At 45.9% G+C, this 17,581-nt stretch overlaps 3 protein-coding genes across 10 annotated transcripts in view; 2 read left to right on the top strand and 1 right to left on the bottom strand.

Moving 5' to 3' along the window:
- The window catches only part of ATAD5 (ATPase family AAA domain containing 5), a 26,906-nt gene extending 23,065 nt beyond the window's left edge, over positions 1 to 3,841 (top strand). Inside the window, exons 21-23 of the mRNA XM_073310574.1 lie at positions 133 to 965; positions 2,618 to 2,785; positions 2,988 to 3,841. Of these exons, the coding sequence (XP_073166675.1) occupies positions 133 to 965; positions 2,618 to 2,785; positions 2,988 to 3,066 (1,080 nt within the window). The 3' untranslated portion in view covers positions 3,067 to 3,841. The remainder of the gene's footprint in view (positions 1 to 132; positions 966 to 2,617; positions 2,786 to 2,987) is intronic.
- Positions 33 to 10,610, bottom strand: TEFM (transcription elongation factor, mitochondrial). 2 transcript variants are annotated; one of them, XM_073310590.1, is made up of 4 exons: positions 8,829 to 9,272; positions 7,989 to 8,458; positions 7,630 to 7,779; positions 33 to 6,556 (listed from the first exon to the last, which is right to left on the bottom strand). In XM_073310590.1, the coding sequence occupies exons 1-4, from the start codon at positions 8,944 to 8,946 to the stop codon at positions 6,122 to 6,124; spliced, it is 1,173 nt and encodes a 390-aa protein (XP_073166691.1). In that variant the 5' UTR covers positions 8,947 to 9,272; the 3' UTR covers positions 33 to 6,121. The 2 variants fall into 2 exon arrangements, with proteins under 2 accessions (XP_073166691.1, XP_073166692.1); XM_073310591.1 differs by lacking the exon at positions 8,829 to 9,272 and adding an exon at positions 10,454 to 10,610 and having other exon boundaries at positions 34 to 6,556.
- The window catches only part of ADAP2 (ArfGAP with dual PH domains 2), a 22,047-nt gene continuing 14,847 nt past the window's right edge, over positions 10,382 to 17,581 (top strand). For 5 of the 7 annotated variants that reach the window (XM_073310583.1, XM_073310589.1, XM_073310587.1 and 2 more), the window contains exons 1-3: positions 12,242 to 12,526; positions 16,192 to 16,322; positions 16,864 to 16,955. In XM_073310583.1, coding sequence (XP_073166684.1) covers positions 12,433 to 12,526; positions 16,192 to 16,322; positions 16,864 to 16,955 — 317 coding nt within the window. In that variant the 5' untranslated portion in view covers positions 12,242 to 12,432. Of the gene's footprint in view, positions 10,565 to 12,239; positions 12,527 to 16,191; positions 16,323 to 16,863; positions 16,956 to 17,581 lie in introns of those variants that run through there. The other 2 variants (XM_073310582.1, XM_073310586.1) reach the window with 2 other exon arrangements.

Genomic DNA, 17,581 nt, shown 5'->3' with positions numbered 1-17,581 from the left:
AATCCTTTGGCTGATGACTACTGAGGTGTATCCGAATAGGCAGCTTTGTGTAATAACATAGTGTGGTTCATATTTCATTTATTAAAAACAATTATGGTAATGCATTTTATTATGTTTACATTGTTTTTATAGCATAAAATCACAACAACAGACGAATGGAGTAAACTGATACAGCTGCTCACAGAATTTCAGATGAAGAAAGTGGATTTTATATATAGTAACCTTGAATTTATTCTGCCTTTACCAGTTCATGTTCTTCCAGAGCCAACACAGAATTCTAATCCTTCATTTAAAAGGACTACAGCAAATTCTTCAAATGACATACCTCTTGATAGTGTTTACTCTGAAAAAGCTACCCCTGTCAAAAAGCCTAAAAGGATGAAGCACCAGAGAAAGATTGCTTTATTGGATGATAGTGATTTATTTGATACTGAATTGAACTACTCTTCTGAATTTATAACTTTGCCATCAGACATTCCTGAATCATGCTTGGAAGAAAACAAAGATGGATTAAAATTTATGATGAACGAAAAAGAAAAACAATTGAATACTGAAATCCTAGAAAGGAAAAAAAGCTCTGCTCTTGCTTCTCATTGTCTAAATTCACTAACTGAATTTGTGGAGAACATGTCTTTCTTAGATTGCTGCCTAAACACTAATGTAATGAAACCAAAAGAGTTTTGTAAAAATGAAGGGTTTAATTGGACAAATGGCAAGATTAAAAATGGTCTTTCTGATGAGTTTAGCACAGAAAACATTGATTGGTGGAGTTCTCAAAGCTGTAGTGAACTAAAGGCAGTTGTAGAAGCACTCAGTTTTAATAAGTGCTCTGCTAGTATTTCACAAAGCATGGAAGCCTACTTGAACCCCTGTAAAACACTAGGAAGAGATCAAATTGAGGGAATCACTCTGCATATTTCAAAAGACAGAAATGATGTATACTTTGGTCAATCAGTTGATTTAAGGTAAGACTAAAACCTCACTAACATACGTTGCAATGCAGTACAAATATCACCTGGGGAGGGGACAGATTCACCAACCCTCATCCCACTAATATTTGTACTGTCTCTTGAATGTGGACTTCTGCATAAAAACAAATGGCCCGATAAGGCCTATTGTTAATTTCTGTACACCTCAGAAACCGACAGTGGCCATGTAGTTCTCATTTTTAGGAACATTTTTTCTAATAGTAATTACTTAAGATTTTTTTAAAGTCCTCCATTGTTTTGAATGGTTATAGTACGCTTGATCATGAGTGGTAGCATTATTCTCATCTGCTATAAAAATTGAGTATTTGCCTCGAAAAGGCCACACACATTAGAGAATTAAGTGGAATAGGCAAACTGATGCTGCCTGCAAGCCTAATCCTTCAAGCTCTTATGCATGTGAATGACTTCACTCGTGTGAATAGTGTCATGCATGTAATTTGGACTCACTATCTTTTGCAGGATTGGGGCCTGAGAACATTAAAACTAGGTCAAATGTGGATATTTTTGTATTATGTCTTCTAAAATCAAGAGAAGAAAAACCTTGAATATGGCATTAGAGTAAATTGTCTTTATTAATGTTAACAAGTATTAATATAAAGGTTTGATTTTAGTCTAAAACGGAGTAATCACCTATTATACCAACTTCTGCCACATATGGTAAAGAATACTTAACTAATTACTGTAAAAATAGATACATGGAGAAATCTTCTCGCTGCCATTCCAAATTGTTTAAAACAAGACACTCTGCCTGATTGAGCTCCAATGTAAAAATGTGTTGACATGTATTTAGATGGTATCAAAATGACTCAAAGGTCTAAAATGGGCACACGTTGTGACATGAAAAAATTAGTGTGATATAGCGGGAAGCCTGTATTCTAGCTAGCCCCAACAAAGGGCTCTTTGCTGCCAAGAACAGATGTTCTGGAGAGCACCATGGGGGGCATGTGGGTGTGTGCGCTAAACATATAAATGAGGACCACACCTAGAAAGACCTCCCTCAAAACTTCTTTTCACAGCTGAACTTGGAGAATCTGTAGAGCAGACAGCTTCTGTCTTGTGGTCCCTCCTCTGGGTGTGGCTTTTTGGGGGGGTCTACACACAGCCTACAAGTCAGATTTTGGTACTAAGATTCCTGGAGTCATAAGATGGTTTAGTACTGTGTAATAGTCATAGTTTGGGGAATTTTTGGATAGTGACCAGACATGCCAAAAATGCAGAAATTGGGCTTGTTTTTGGCATAATTGGCTTGTGAGTTGCTTGTTGGCTAGTTTTTGCTTTTTCCTTGTCTGGCTTGTAGCTTGTTGCTTATTTTTTGATAGTCTCCTGGCAAGGCCGGGAGAGAGTCGGGGTGTACAGCGGGCCCACTACAGTCCCAGACTGCATGCCAAGGAGATCTAGTCATAGAGTGTGGGGTTCTTAGGGATTGGCTTGTTTTGGCCTTGGTTTGAAATGGAATTAGCTTGATTTTTGGCTTATTGACAAAGTCGGGTGCTTATTTACCGCATGAAAGTTGGCAACTGTGACTTTTGTGGAATTTTTTAAATCACTGTTTTTGATCCTCATGGAGTTATATTGGTATTTGTGTTCTTGAACAAGAAACAATAAGGATTCATTCTCCTTCTTTTCAGCATTCACAGAAAAGCACAGAAGAGGCTGGAAATCATCAAAACCGTATTTTCCACTAGAACTCCTTTAAGCCTGGTTAACAGGCAAGCTAGCATAACTGAATACTTGCCCACCCTCCGCAATATTTGTAGGTCAGAGAAACTTAAAGAACAAGGGAAGACTAAAAGAAGGTAGGTTTAGGTTTACCCTAATCTCTGCTACTTTTTAGCATGATAGTGTTTAGTAAACTTTAGAAACATTTATCAAGGAACTTCATCAAATGAATGCATGAACAGTTTGTTTCTTAAATGTGCTGCATTCAAAATCCTTGTCTAATTTTTTTTAAATGGACATTATCAATCCTCTTCTGTTCACTCTGATTTCTTTTGACAGGTTCCTGCATTATCTTGAAGGAATTCATCTTGAAATACCCAAAGAAACAGTTTACAGTCTGGCAGCTAACTTCCCTTAAAATATTTTATATCAGTAGTGTCTTGTACAGATTGGTCTATGTGGTACTTTGATTTTACCATATAATTTAGTTTTTATTGTATATTCAAAGAGCCATTTGTATATTAAATCTTTGAGTATTTAACAATGCAAACTGTATATTTCTGTGTGATAGTATTGCTTTCCACAATCCAAATGTGGGTTCTTTTGGTGCTTCTGTCTACTCCAAGTGTGTTCGAAAGCATTTAGTCTATCTGTGCACCTTTCGGGATCACTTTAGAATTCTTTCCTCTGATTGCTGCCCTAAAGGTGCACTTTCCATTAAGGAGAATCAATCCATGTCTTGGGTAGCAAGAGGTGCTTGAGTAATGAACCATTGCCATGATTTCCACTCAGTCTTTTTCTATGAAAAGCCTGCTTCATTGGCATAGGCAGTGGTTTCAGCCTGGATCTTCAAAAGAGTTGCCAAATAACCTGCCTGATGCAAGACTTTTGTAAAAACTGTAAGCCTCTAACTAATCACAATAATAAATTAGGGGAAAAAATGAGTAAAAAATGCTTAACATGAAATAAATTAAAGTACTGTGTCTCATAATGTGCATATTTGTATACCTCAGTTTCATTTTATTCCATGAATTTTGTTTACAGTTGCCAGGCCAGTATGATTATCTTAAATGGGGAGAAAATGTTTACTGTAATCCTAGATGGGGCCCAAATAGATTAGGCAAGATTTTGTAAATAACACTTCTGTATCTGCATTACTTCTGAATTATTTAGTAACATATAACTTCTGGTAATCTTGTATATTGTGTTCTGTTTTTTTATATTGTATTTTATATTTGAAAGACTTCAGCCCAGTTACCTGAGGTTGAAATCTGTTTTATATCTGAAAGGAAATAAATTTGTGGGTGAGACCTTGGTACAACTCTTAATATTCTGGCAGTATGAAAGGTAAGATTTAAAATGTGATGATCTAAACCCCCTGCCTTTTATCACCTGAAAGTATTTTTTCTAGATGACACCTTTATTTAAATAGCGACTATCACAGCCAATATCACGTTTGTACTGTTGCTCTAAAGACTAACATGTAAGGTTCAGTATAGGGACACACAATTTCACATCAATTAATCAGACATTCCTATAACTTTTGAGGAGACCGGTTGTTTTAGCACCCTCTGTAGCTGCTTTCTCACCCTACCTTTTCCTGGCTTCTTTCCATTATAGTTTACTACTGAACATGCTTATGATAAAGTAAATTGTTGTTTTAAGATTAGTGCAGGATTTCAAGCAACAGAATGTGGTGTATATTTATTAAATGGTAGCTAAACAGCTCTTAGTGAGTTGTATCAAGGGTCTAAACGCACTAGATATTAAGTATCAATTGATTCTGTACAGTTTTGTAAAGAATAAAATATACCCACTTACGTTTACAAACTGTATACGGTTCTCTATGTAGCTATGACCCATTTAAAGGTTTTAATACTACACAAATCCTAATCCTATTTCAGATTTTTTTTTTTTAGGTTTAGAAAGTATGCTCATTGTTGGTAACATTAAAAAAAGCCACAAAACCCCAACCTGCCAAAAATGTTCAGTTTTTCAGGTTCTTTCTCTACCTAGATGTGGGGGTAGTGTCCCTGGGTCCTCCTTGCAGGGAGGAAAGGGGAACATGCATCCCATACAGCTTAGGCTTAATGTTTGGTGTTACAGTTCTGGGCGCTCCCTCATTTATTACTTCTGGAGGAATTCTGTGCATGTCCAGTGCAGAATTCTTTTCTTTGCAAAAAATAGTCCGCTCAAGAAGTGCTGTAGTTCACTAGTGTAGGAGAGGGCAGCGTGCAGGAAACTCCATGCAAGCCTGGGACTGAGCATCTGGCTATTTCTCCCTCTGGATCCCTGGGCTCTGGAAGGGATGGGGTGTGAGTATCTGGGCTGAGGGAGCCCTGCAGTTGGGCTCTGGGGAGGAGGTGGTTTGGGTGTATTGGCTGGGGGGGAAAGAGTTGTAGGTGTCCTGCCCCCCCCCCCCCGGCTGGGCTCTGGGAGAGGGGCAGAGAAACAGGAACTGGGTTCTCATAGGGGTTTCTTTAACTCTCTATTCCTGGGGGGATTTTTGTGTGTCTATTGTTACAGACATACTTGCGGACAGGTATTTTGAAATAAATTACCAAAATAATTGAAAGTGGCATGATTATGTAGTGTTGTTTTGACAAATTTGCAGAATTTTTAAACTGTGTGCAGAATATTTATTTATTTTTTTTGGCACAGAATGCCCCCAGGAATAACAAAGCTGAGATCTGCTAGCTTGATGAGGTGTGCCACTCAGTGGCTGATCAGTGTGGACCTCTGGCCTGATAGCGTATGTTACTCCTCAGCTACTCCAGCCCTTCCCTTGGAACATGTCACTCAAGTCCAAAGTGTTCACCGCCAGTCCCAGTTTAGCAGTATCTATCAAAAGGGAGAAGGAGCAGTAGTTGGAGAGACAAGTGGAGGCAAGAGTGGATTTGTTTAAGATGGGAGAGACTAAAACATGTTTGTATGGTGGGGGGAGAGTCAGAGGTTAAGGAAAAGAGTAAAGTAGGGGATGGGAGTGGGCACAAGGGAGATCAGGGAATGGGATCACTGGGGCATGTGGAGAGGCTGGAGGAAGAAAGTAGACCGATACTGCTACAGCTGTGACTAGAGGGGTGGGGAAGGTCTTATTTTACAATCACTCTGGAAGACATATCACACTCGATTGTAGACAAGGGTTTGTCTACACGTGGAATGGTTCTGGATTTATTCCAGAATGTGTCTACATAATCAGGAACAACTGTGTGTAGAAAAGCCATAAAAATCAGCATCTGTTCATTTGGAGGATGAGCTGCTGCAGCTGAGGTTACAGCCTCATGTGACATACACATCTTCCAAAGATATTTTGAATACAGAAAAAACAGATTGCCTTGATAGATAGCAGTGAACAGCACATGTAAACTTGGCTTCTGCTCATCAGCACAACATTTAATGTCAGTCAGTATCTGATACTTGATCAAAACATTAGAGTTAAGTTTATTGTGGTTCTGCTCATAACAGCAAAAGGTTTAAGTAGTGTTATTTAACAAAAGTTCATAGAAGGCTAGAGCCTGTAGTAATGAATCACACATCTCCTCAACTCTGTTTTGTGTGACTGAAGAAAATAGGTTTCTGTAACATACCACCTTATTCCGGGGAAAGGACAACCGGGGCTGTTCTTGGGTAACAGACTGTAAAAGAAACTGTTTCACCAGGTCCATTCCACTAGTTCGAGAGTCTCCTACCATCAGTCCAAAGTGTTTTCCTACAGTGCTTCGGGCCATACTTAGTACCTTGTGCTGGCCATCTTGCATAAATGTCTCTTGTAATAGGGCATACAGCATAGCTTCCACAGTGCGAAGATGTAATGTTATAGGAAAGAGATTTGTATTTTGAGCAGACAGTCCATTTTTTTCCAGAATATAAAGATCAGCTTCAGGAATCTTAGAAACTACTGAAGAAATCTAGAAGGGGGAAACAAATAAGCATGAATGCTAGCACCAAGGATTCATTTAAACCAGAAATCAACACAAGATTTCATAGTTATTGTCTCTCAAATATGAAGGTGTTTTTTATAAGAAATTATGTAGTAACTGTCTGGTCAAAACTGGAATGTAGGCTTCATGAGACCTTTACCCATTTTGTGGGAATTTCAATTTAAAAAGTGTCCAAATTGCATATTTTTGACAAGCTCTGCTCCTGTACTACTTTGAAGAGCACTTGAGTCTAAATTTAAAGAAACTGTAATTACGGTGAAAATGGGAGAAAGTTAACCAGTCCTCTGGCACACACAAAGTGTGCTGAGAAGATGTCAGATTATAAATACTGTGGTAGAGTGACCGTGACAAGCAGCTCAGCCTTAGTTTTTGTAAGTACTTTAAGAGTGTGTCTAGCTGCAATTAAAAACCCATGGCTGGCTCATGCCAGATGACTTGGGCTCATGGAGTTCAGGACGCAGAGCAGTTTAATTGACCACGCTCTAGGACCCTGTGTGGTGGGAGGGTCCCAGAGCAGGGGGCTGCAGCAAGAGCCAGAAAGCCTACACCACAATTAAACAGCGCTGCAGCCTGAGCCCTGCAAGCCCAAGTCACAGATGTCTACCTGCAGTGTAGAGGGAGGGAATGGGTGCATCTCTCTTGCAGAGTCTTGTACTTGCAGAGATAAAAAAAAATAGTGTTAGAAAGAAGACAGCCTTTCCATTTCTGTCTGCAACTCAAGTCCTGCACACACTAATTATGGGATAAATTTTTGGGCTACTCACCTGCTAGATTCTTTATCAAAGGTTGATTGCAGTAGTTACAGTTCTACTTTACAAATGTTATTAGGGTCTCTTTTGAACTCTGAAGGATTTCTAACTAGATCAAACTAGCAAAATAAATACAGCTTAGAATTGCTAAAATGAAAGCCCTGCCTTGGAACATTAAGTCAATTTTTACATACTGTACAATAGCAGCCCTAAGAATAAGCAATTTAAGATTAACAGAGATACAAGGGGAGGAGTTGATGTTTATTAAATTCTCAAGCATATGCTACTTACTTCTTCCAGATACACTGCTGGAATATAGGTTCCTTTCATGAATCTACCACACTCTTCTTGTTGCCAGTCATGAACTGCTAGATTTCGATCAACATGAGCCCATGCAATTTTACGGGTGCCAAAAACAACAGACACAATGCTATCTAAAGTCTGAAAATGAGAAAAAAAATTATTCTGCATTTTGAAGATGTAAAACACTAAGTACTAAATATTTGATGTCTTGGGGAAAATACCACTTAACAAGAAATGTATTATATCTACTCTTTGATGAATTATTAAAATGTTTGATTTATGGGAATAAGTTTATTCTGAAAATAAGAGTAGTTTCTTGATAAAATCAAATTAAAAATGTTGCATACCTCCAACCTCTCTCTCTCTATTTCAGGTTTAATAAACCTCATTGCAGGCCTGGTGTCTTGTATTTTTCTCTCTCTTCTATCTCCTTTCTCAGACGGATTGAGGATAAAGTTACACACCTTAACAGTAGTTTTATATTGAAAGAGAGGCACGTTCAATAAACTCTGCAAGTTCTGAAATGGTCCATATTTTTCCCTATGCTTAATTATGCTGACAGATTTTCGTCCTCGTAATAGTTTAATGGTGGAAAGCTCTCTCTCAGATGCTGTGTTGAGCACTTGCAGGATGACAGCTTGTTGTTCAGAAGAGTACAAATTAGAGAGTGCATCTTCTGGTGTCTTGAAGGTTTGATTCGTTGTTGGGGAATTGACACAGTTCTGTTGTACAGCAGATGTTGATTTTTTCTGACACCAGGAATGGTGCAGGGGCTGAAGCTGACATGAACCCAAAGGGACATGAAAGAAATACCTTCCTGAAGAAAAAATGAGTTAAAACAATGTCTTCATTAACTTACCGAACACGTACATCAATACCTCATTGTGAGGTGCCCGTCTCACAAATTTATTTCTGTGCCATACAAAGAAAAAAAAGCATTGGCCAACTTTTTAATTCCTGTTAATTAAAATTGGCTTCAGAAATCTAGCATTTCAAACAGGTTATAGAAAAATTAAGAATTCAAGAAAAGGGCCACCAATCATTTTAAACTTCCTCTGCTATTTGTGTTGATGGGTTTTTTTATTGACATTTATTGCCACCCATTAATGAGCCACTGTTCTATGACCCCACTTAAATCTAGCCCTGGTAAGTAATGACCCAAACCCAGTGGATAGATGTTCAATGACCTGTGAAATGAGTTGATTGTTTCAGTCTGTTTCTTAGGGGATAAGTATCACACTCACAACTGCTACTGGCTGTTCCCCAGATGCTAGCTGCAGCAGATGCTAAGGAGGGAAGGAGCATGGAGACTGAATTACCCTCAGCTACCGAGGTTACTCCTCTGAACCAAGGTTGGCTTGAGGCCCATGGGGGAAGAAGTGTGGTTTGTATTGTTCTGCCTATTGCAGGCAAATGGACCACTTTAGTCCACAGGGCTGTCAAGGTAAATTCATCAAGGAATAGTGAATAAGAGCAGCAGCAGAAGAGCAGTGTTACCCATGGGCCTGGGAGGGCAAATCCCACACCAGTCAGAGGCCTCCTCTACACTATGAGGCTGTCAATAAAGCATTGGAGAGAGGCAGAGGCTTAACTCTGCGTGTTTATTTTAGTGTTGGACCAGGGTAAGTGGGTGGGTCTCAAAAGATCACCAGAAAGTGTTGTTTGCAGTGTAGTTGTAACCTGTGGGTCCCAGGAAATTAGCGGGACATGGTGCGGGAGGCAAGATCTGTTACCGGACCAACTTCTGTGGGTGAAAGAGATGAGCTTCCAGCTACAAGAAAGAAGACCGCTGTGGGGCTCGTGAGCATGTCTCTTTCACCAACCTTGTCGCACCCCAAAACGTGCTCACTGCTATCTGATCAGCCCCTAGGAAGGAATCCAACAGGACTAGTGTGTCAGGCCGGTGCTGGACGCAGGGCAACCAGGCCCAAACAACTTCCAAGCAGCAGGTTTCTGCTGCTACCTACCACCCAGAACCAGATACCCCCAACTTGGCACAAAGGGGGTGGGCCACTCCTTCACAGAGAGACCCTCCCTTGGAATCTCTCCCTCTCGCCCCAGACAAACCGACCCACCCAGAATCTCTCCCTCTACCCCCCCAACAATATCTCACTCTCCCCCCAGACAGACCAACCCCCCCCTCCTGGAATCTCTCCCTCTCCACCCAGACAGATCGACCGACACCCCGCCACGGAATCTCTCCCTCCCCCCCTCCACAGACAGACTGAACCCCCCAGACAGACCAACACGTCCCCCAGACTCTCTCCCTCCCCACAGACAGACTGACCCCCCAAAAAATCTCCCTCTCCCCCCAGACAGACCGACCCCCCCTCCCGGAATCTCTCCCTCTCCCCCCAGACAGACAGACCGACACCCCCCGCGGAATCTCTCCCTCTACCCCCACCAGACAGACAGACCAACACTCCCCCCCCCCGGAATCTCTCCCTCTCCCCCCCCAGACAGACCAACACGTCCCCCCAGACAGGGTAACCCCCCAAAAAATCTCCCTCTCCCCCCAGACAGACCGACCCCCCCCGGAATCTCTCCCCCCCCCAGACAGACCAACACGTCCCCCCAGACTCTCTCCCTCCCCCCCAGACAGACTGACCCCAAAAAAATCTCCCTCTCCCCCCAGACAGACCGACACCCCCCTCGGAATCTCTCCCTCTACCCCCACCAGACAGACAGACCAACCCTCCTCCCCCCCCCGGAATCTCTCCCTCTACCCCCACCAGACAGATCGACACCTCCCCCCGGAATCTCTCCCTCTCCACTCAGACAGACCGACCGACCCCCTCCCCCCAATCTCTACCTCTCCGGAGGAGGCTCGGGAGCCAGGCGCTGAAACTCATCCTGCCCACCCAGCCAGGCCGCGCTTCACTCCGGGTGGGTCAGGGCAAAGAGGCCCCGGCCCCCCCGGCTGGTAAGAAACGTTCCGGCCTCAGGCGGGGCCGGGCAGAAGAGAGATTGGGCCTGGCTCCCCGCAGTGGCCTTTCCCTGTACTGCCAGCAAACGGGGGGGTGGGGGAGTAGCGCAACATAAGGGAGTGGGGCAATGCCACAACTGCCCTAGCCCCAGGGTGAGAGCCCCAACCCCAGAGCCCCCAACCCCCCTAGGGTCTGATCTGTGTGAGCCACAGCCCCAGAGCTCCCAACCCCCCTAGGGTCTGATCTGTGTGAGCCCCAACCCCAGAGCCCCCAACCCGCCTAGGGTCTGATCTGTGTGAGCCACAGCCCCAGAGCCCCCAACCCGCCTAGGGTCTGATCTGTGTGAGCCCCAACCCCAGAGCCCCCAACCCGCCTAGGGTCTGATCTGTGTGAGCCCCAACCCCAGAGCCCCCAACCCCCCTAGGGTCTGATCTGTGTGAGCCCCAACCCCAGAGCCCCCAACCCCCCTAGGGTCTGATCTGTGTGAGCCCCAACCCCAGAGCCCCCAACCCGCCTAGGGTCTGATCTGTGTGAGCCACAGCCCCAGAGCCCCCAACCCGCCTAGGGTCTGATCTGTGTGAGCCACAGCCCCAGAGCCCCCAACCCCCCTAGGGTCTGATCTGTGTGAGCCACAGCCCCAGAGCTCCCAACCCCCCTAGGGTCTGATCTGTGTGAGCCCCAACCCCAGAGCCCCCAACCCCCCTAGGGTCTGATCTGTGTGAGCCCCAACCCCAGAGCCCCCAACCCGCCTAGGGTCTGATCTGTGTGAGCCACAGCCCCAGAGCCCCCAACCCGCCTAGGGTCTGATCTGTGTGAGCCCCAACCCCAGAGCCCCCAACCCGCCTAGGGTCTGATCTGTGTGAGCCACAGCCCCAGAGCCCCCAACCCGCCTAGGGTCTGATCTGTGTGAGCCCCAACCCCAGAGCCCCCAACCCGCCTAGGGTCTGATCTGTGTGAGCCACAGCCCCAGAGCCCCCAACCCGCCTAGGGTCTGATCTGTGTGAGCCCCAACCCCAGAGCCCCCAACCCGCCTAGGGTCTGATCTGTGTGAGCCACAGCCCCAGAGCTCCCAACCCCCCTAGGGTCTGATCTGTGTGAGCCACAGCCCCAGAGCTCCCAACCCTCCTAGGGTTTGATCTGTGTGAGCCCCAACCCCAGGCCCCCAACCCCCCTAGGGTCTGATCTGTGTGAGCCACAGCCCAGGAGTTCCCAACCCCCCTGAGTCTGATCTGTGTGAGCCACAGCCCCAGAGCTCCCAGCCCCCTAGGGTCTGATCTGTGTGAGCCCCAACCCCAGAGCCTCCAACCCCCCTAGGGTCTGATCTGTGTGAGCCACAGCCCCAGAGCTCCCAGGGTCTGATGCGTGAACTGCAGCCCCCAAAGCTCCCAACCCGCCTAGGCTCCACCTGTGAGGGCCGCCCACAGTACTACCCCAGAGCTCTCCTCTGGCCGGCGGGGGGTGAGTGACGTTCTGCAGTAACCAGGAGAGCAGGATAAAGCAGGACTGGGGGGGGGGGGGTCTGTTCTGTTCTCGCCCCCCTCCCCCACCCCGAGAATTCGCCCTGGCGAGCCTTGTCCCGCCACCAGCACAAGGATTTCCCTGCAGTCGCTGGGCTGCGGGGCTCCCTGGGCGCGTCCTGCCGAGGCAGGGGGCAGTTGTGATCTGGGGGGGCCGAGGGCCGGGGTGGGGGGAGGAAGCTCCCTGATGGGCGGTGACCGAGCCTCTCCCACCCGGGCCGGAGCAGGAGTCGCGTTTCCTCATTTCTAGGCTGAAGTGCAGCCGGGCTAGGCTGGAGCCTCGCCCCCGGCAGCCCCGGGGCTGCGGCAGCGTGTGGCCGTCCGCGGGCGGAGCGGCCAGGGGCAGGATGGTGGAGCCGGATTTCAGCAAGACGCTGCTGCTAGAGGTGCTGAGGGCAGCCGGGACAGGGAACGCCCAGTGCGCAGACTGCGGGACAGCCGGTAAGAGGAAACGTCCCTAGGGCGCAATCAGCCGCATGGGCTGCCCCACGGCTACCTCTCCCCGCCGTCTGTCAATCCCTGTCCCTCCCCGGATTGAATCTCCACTCCCCCCAGGACTCCACCTCTCCCTCCCTTGCCCATATGCCCACTCCCTGCTCGGGACTTGTTTCTCCATCCCCTGTACCACTCTCTCAAGCTCTCTCCCCCTCTCCATTATCCAGGACTGCGTCTGCCCTTAGTCACTTCTCATCACTCAGGACCTCCCTGTCCCTCCTTCAACTCTCTACTCCCCACTTCCCCATTGGGACACCCCCCACCCCACTCTCCCTCTTGCTCTCCCAAGCAGCAGCCAAGCCCTGCATTTGATTTGACTGGAGAGTGAGGCCTGGGCTACAATTAAAAATTAGACCCACCTGGCTGCCTTGCTCTGGGCTGGGAAAAATGTCCTGCCCTTAGCGCTGCAGTGAGGTCGCCCGAACCCCCCGTGTAGAGGTGGCTAGGCAAAGCGAAGAATCGCTACATGCAGAGAGGTGAATTTACTACAGCAGAAGAAATACCCCTTCCCTTGATGTAAGAACCAGCTACCCTGCTACAGTGGTACAGCTGGAGCAGCTCTAGTGTAGATGTGCTCCCCCCCCCCCCCCCGCTGTGTGACTTGTGCAGCGCGCTGAGCTCCAGTCTGCCTCTTTGTGTGACAACATTATAGAGATCCACCCACACCCCCAGAGCTCCCAGCCCACATAGGGTCTGATCCGTCCTGCCAATCCAAGCCATCCTTGTGTTTCCAGTGATCAGGATCCTGCTGCCACTTAATATCAGAATTGTAGCCATCAGTGCTAGTTAGCTATGTCCTGGACATGGCTAACTTGTACTTTGAGCTTATGCTTAAATAAATTGGTTAGTCTCTAAGGTGCCACAAGTCCTCCTTTTCTTTTTGCGAATACAGACTAACACGGCTGCTACTCTGAAATCTTACTTCACAAAGTTCCTGAAACCCATGCTGAGAATAGCAGGGAACTGCCACGGCTTTTCACTTCTTTTACTGAAAGAATGTGAAAATGAGCAAAGCACACTTCAACAGATGACATTTAAAGGGACAGTGTTCATTTACCTATCTAGTCAATAAAAAAAAAATTATTTAAAGTAGTTTGTGGTTGTACATCTGTCCCTTAGTCCTTTTGCCCCTTCTGTGATTTTACAATCACATTTTCTAATTGTTTTAAATGTTTTCTGTCCGCTAGTGCTGTGTGAAAGAACCACACAGACAACAGGGGCGGTGGACTGAGTATAGAGAGGGACCAATGAAACTGATGATATGCTAAATGCTGTCAAAACACAAAGGGAACACACTTTTTCTCCCCAGTCTCTTTCAATGATAGTAACCATTGGTGTGACTTGGAGCAAAGGTCAGTGAAAACTAATCAGAGAGAGGGTGATTTTTAAGTTGACGGTGTCCCTTTACAGCTTTGGTTTCAGTCCTCACACTGGTGTTGAATAATAATAGTAGTAATAACAATAATAATACTTTGTATTTATGCTTTTCATCCATAGACCTCAAAGTCTTTTCTAAAGATCAGTAAGCATCATAACCCCTATTTTACAGATGGGAAAACTGGTGGACAGAAGCTGAATCCAACATTTGTCTAACTGGTCACTATTCAGTGTTTCAGTTTTGGGGGCCCCCACTAAAGCTCCGATATGGGCCAGATTCACAAAGAAACATAGGCGTGGCAACACTGAGCATCACCACGCCTAACTTTGAGGTGCCTAGAGAATCACTTGTGATCCACAAAGCCTGAGTTCACCGACTAGGCTCCCTAGACAATGAAAGGGGAGAGATAAGTCCATTAGAATCATCATCATGATGTTCCCATTACGCCTCTGGCCTTTAGGGCAGTGACGAAGCTCCTCCACTCCTGTCTGTTTCTGCCAAGTCTTTCAGTGGTTCCCCAGCTGTGCCCCAGGTTTTTCAGCTCGGCTTCCACAGCTCTTCGCCATGTTGTTTTCGGGCAGCCTCATTTTCACTTGCCTTCACATGTCCATTTTATTGCTACTCTGGTGATGGGATTTACAAAAGCCAGGACTCAAGGCGGCTCCCTGCCTAAACTAGCCAATGGGAGAGGCCAAGGTGAGGCATATGTCCTAATCCTCACTCCTCTCAGGGAGCTTGATGTAAGTCTGGACTGGAGGGAGGCACCTTCCTCTGCATGAGAGTCTCAGCTGCAAATCCTCTCTTGGGGTTAGGCACCTATGTTGCTTTTGGAGGGGGCCAGAAGGTCCCTCAGTACTTTTAGCCCCAAGGCTGGGGTACTCACCTTGGATGTGGGAGAGCCCCCAGCTCAAACCCCCCTCAGCCTGAGAGGAGAAGGGATTTGATACCTCTCAGGTGAGTGCCTAACCATTGGGCTAGGGATATTCGGATGTGAGGCTCCCTCAGTTGGTCCTGTTGAAACTGCTCCACTGTGGATAAATAGTGAAAGGATCATGGGGCCAGACAAAGAGAGAGAGAAAGCAAATATGTGCGAGGCTGACTCTGTACCCTTGGTGGTTGGAACACTCACCAGGGAGACTCAGGGTCCGGTCCAGTCCCCCGGCTCTGATGACTCTTTAAAATTATCCACAGCAGAACAGCTTCAGCAGTACACATTGAGGGAGCCTCACATCAGAATATCCCATAGTCTGGTGACAAGGGCCCTGCCCTAAGAAGTAGTAGATCCCTGTTCAAATGCTTTCTCCCTCAGGTCAAGGGGGACTTGAACCAGGGCTCTCCCATATCCGGGTGAGTGGCCTAACCACTGGGCTAAACATTATGAGGAAGTTCTGCCTCCTCTGTCATATTGTGTAAGCTCACCGATCCACTAGGCAAGCTCTGAGCCTGTTTACCACCTTGGGCTCCACAGGTGAGCTAAGCAAATCAACACCTATCATCCCTGGTTCATGAATTGCTCTGGGGCTTAGGTGTCTGGCTGCCTCATGTGCGGCTGCAGGGCATGTGTGCAGAGGCAGAAACGTAGGCGCTTGGGAATTTTACTGCAAAATGTAGGTCCCGAGTGAGTATAGGTACCTACAGGGTTTAGCAGCACTGTGTGAAACCCAGTGGGGCCTGATTCTGGGATTTAGATGCTTAAAGTGGCAGTTAGACACCTAATTCCTATTGTGTTTCTAGCCCTAAGTGCCTAAATCAATTCTGGAAATTGGACTTAGGCTCCTAAGTCACTTAGGAGCTTTTGACAATTGTACCCCAAAGGCTTAATTTCCAGTGGTGCAGAGCACCCACAACCTTGTGCAATTGGCATTACATTGACACCAGTGGTCAAACAGGAGTCTCAGGTGCTGAACCAATAATGAGCCCAGGTTCTACTCTGCCATTGCCCTGCCCATATGTACAGGTTTCCTCTCTAGCTTATCATCCACATTTATTTTTAAAACAGATGTTTGATTGCAAAGCTGCAGAATAACGGGCCATTTTCCCTGCTAGTGTAAGCAGGTGCCATTTCATTGACTGCAGTGGAGTGAGCTCCACACACTCCAGGGTTGGATTTGATGCAGATTCTGATGTGGTTTTGATTAGAAGATGTACCCCGCATACGGTTGTCCTCTTCTCAGTGTTTTGCTACATGCTGTATTGTATATTGCACTATTGCCTTCTTTCAATTTGTGTTTAGATCCTGAGTGGGCCTCTTACAAGCTTGGAATATTCATTTGTTTGAATTGCTCTGGGATTCATCGCAACCTTCCTGAAATCACCAGGGTCAAATCCATCCACCTTGACTTCTGGGAGAATGATCTAGTAGAGGTACAGATGGAGAAAGCAAGAATTCATGTCCACTCTGCTGTATTTCAGCACATCCTTTTCTGTCCCATGTTCCAAAATAGCCTGCTCAGATTAACAAAAACCACAGGGAGCCAAATTAATCCCTGCTGGTAACTCTGAGGTGCCTCTGGCCCACAAGTCAAATCAAAGCACACTAATAGGTGTTGTGTCTCTAAAGTATTATGATGTATTATTTATACAGCCCCATAAGTGCACATTGTGTTTTATAAGCACACGGTGGTTTTCACGTATATAGTGTCTTCTACCTGAGCATCCCAATGCCCTTTTCAAACATTAATTCAGCCTCCCAACTCCCTGTGAAGAGGTGTATGTATTATTATCCCCAGGGAGGAGAGTACAAATGGCTAGAGACAAACACATACTGGTGTGGGGAGGCTGGCAAAATGCACAATCTGAGCAGAGCACAATGCTACATTTGATCCTAGTTTCATTCCATGTTCACGTCACAGTATAGATTTTTCTGGTTGCCAGTCAGCTAACTGAAACGTCTTTTGTTTTGCAGTTTATGAAGACGCATGGGAATCTCTGTGCCAAGGCTAAATATGAGGCAAAAGTCCCTCCTTTCTATTACATCCCCCATTCCAAGGACTGCCTGTAAGCTGCTATCTTATTCAGTGCTGCAAACCTTTACAAGTCAGTAACTGCTGCTTCCCCCCATAAATGTGTCTTCACTAACAATTCCCAATAGCATGTTGGGTAATCTGAATGCATGTCAGGTCATGCAGGGAAAGGACCATGTATCTTGACCATCAGGGCTGCAGTGGAAAGGACCATGTATCTTGCCCATACCTTGTATGTTGTTAAGTGACTTATGTTTTTATCTTCTTCTTTCCTATAGCATATGAGCTGTGAATTCAGTTTGAGGACTGTAGTTGTAAACTTTTTTTCTCTGAGAGGTGGTTTAATGGCTTAAACATTGGGATTTCTGGTGTCTAGGAGCCTAAGAACCACAGGTTCAATCCCCATTAGTGGCAATTTGTACCTTGAAGGTTGTTAAACTGGTACAGTCGTTCCATGCGTTTATATGGAGGAGATTTAATAGAGATGGGAAGCAGTCCTGGAGTTTGGATGTTAAAACAAAGGTTATAGGTTTCGGGGATACCAGTTTGGCTCTCATAATAGAGAGAGGCCTGGGCTGTGAATTCTAGACCTGGTGCTAAAGCTCAGGAAGCTTGGAAGGTTGGATCCCATCTTTAGGATTAGGCCTGTTCTAAATATTA

The sequence above is a fragment of the Lepidochelys kempii genome, chromosome 14, assembly GCF_965140265.1.
Source record: "Lepidochelys kempii isolate rLepKem1 chromosome 14, rLepKem1.hap2, whole genome shotgun sequence".
Lineage (NCBI taxonomy): Eukaryota > Metazoa > Chordata > Testudines > Cheloniidae > Lepidochelys > Lepidochelys kempii.
Note: the sequence above shows the minus strand (reverse complement) of the source record. Positions and strands in the feature narration are given on the sequence as shown.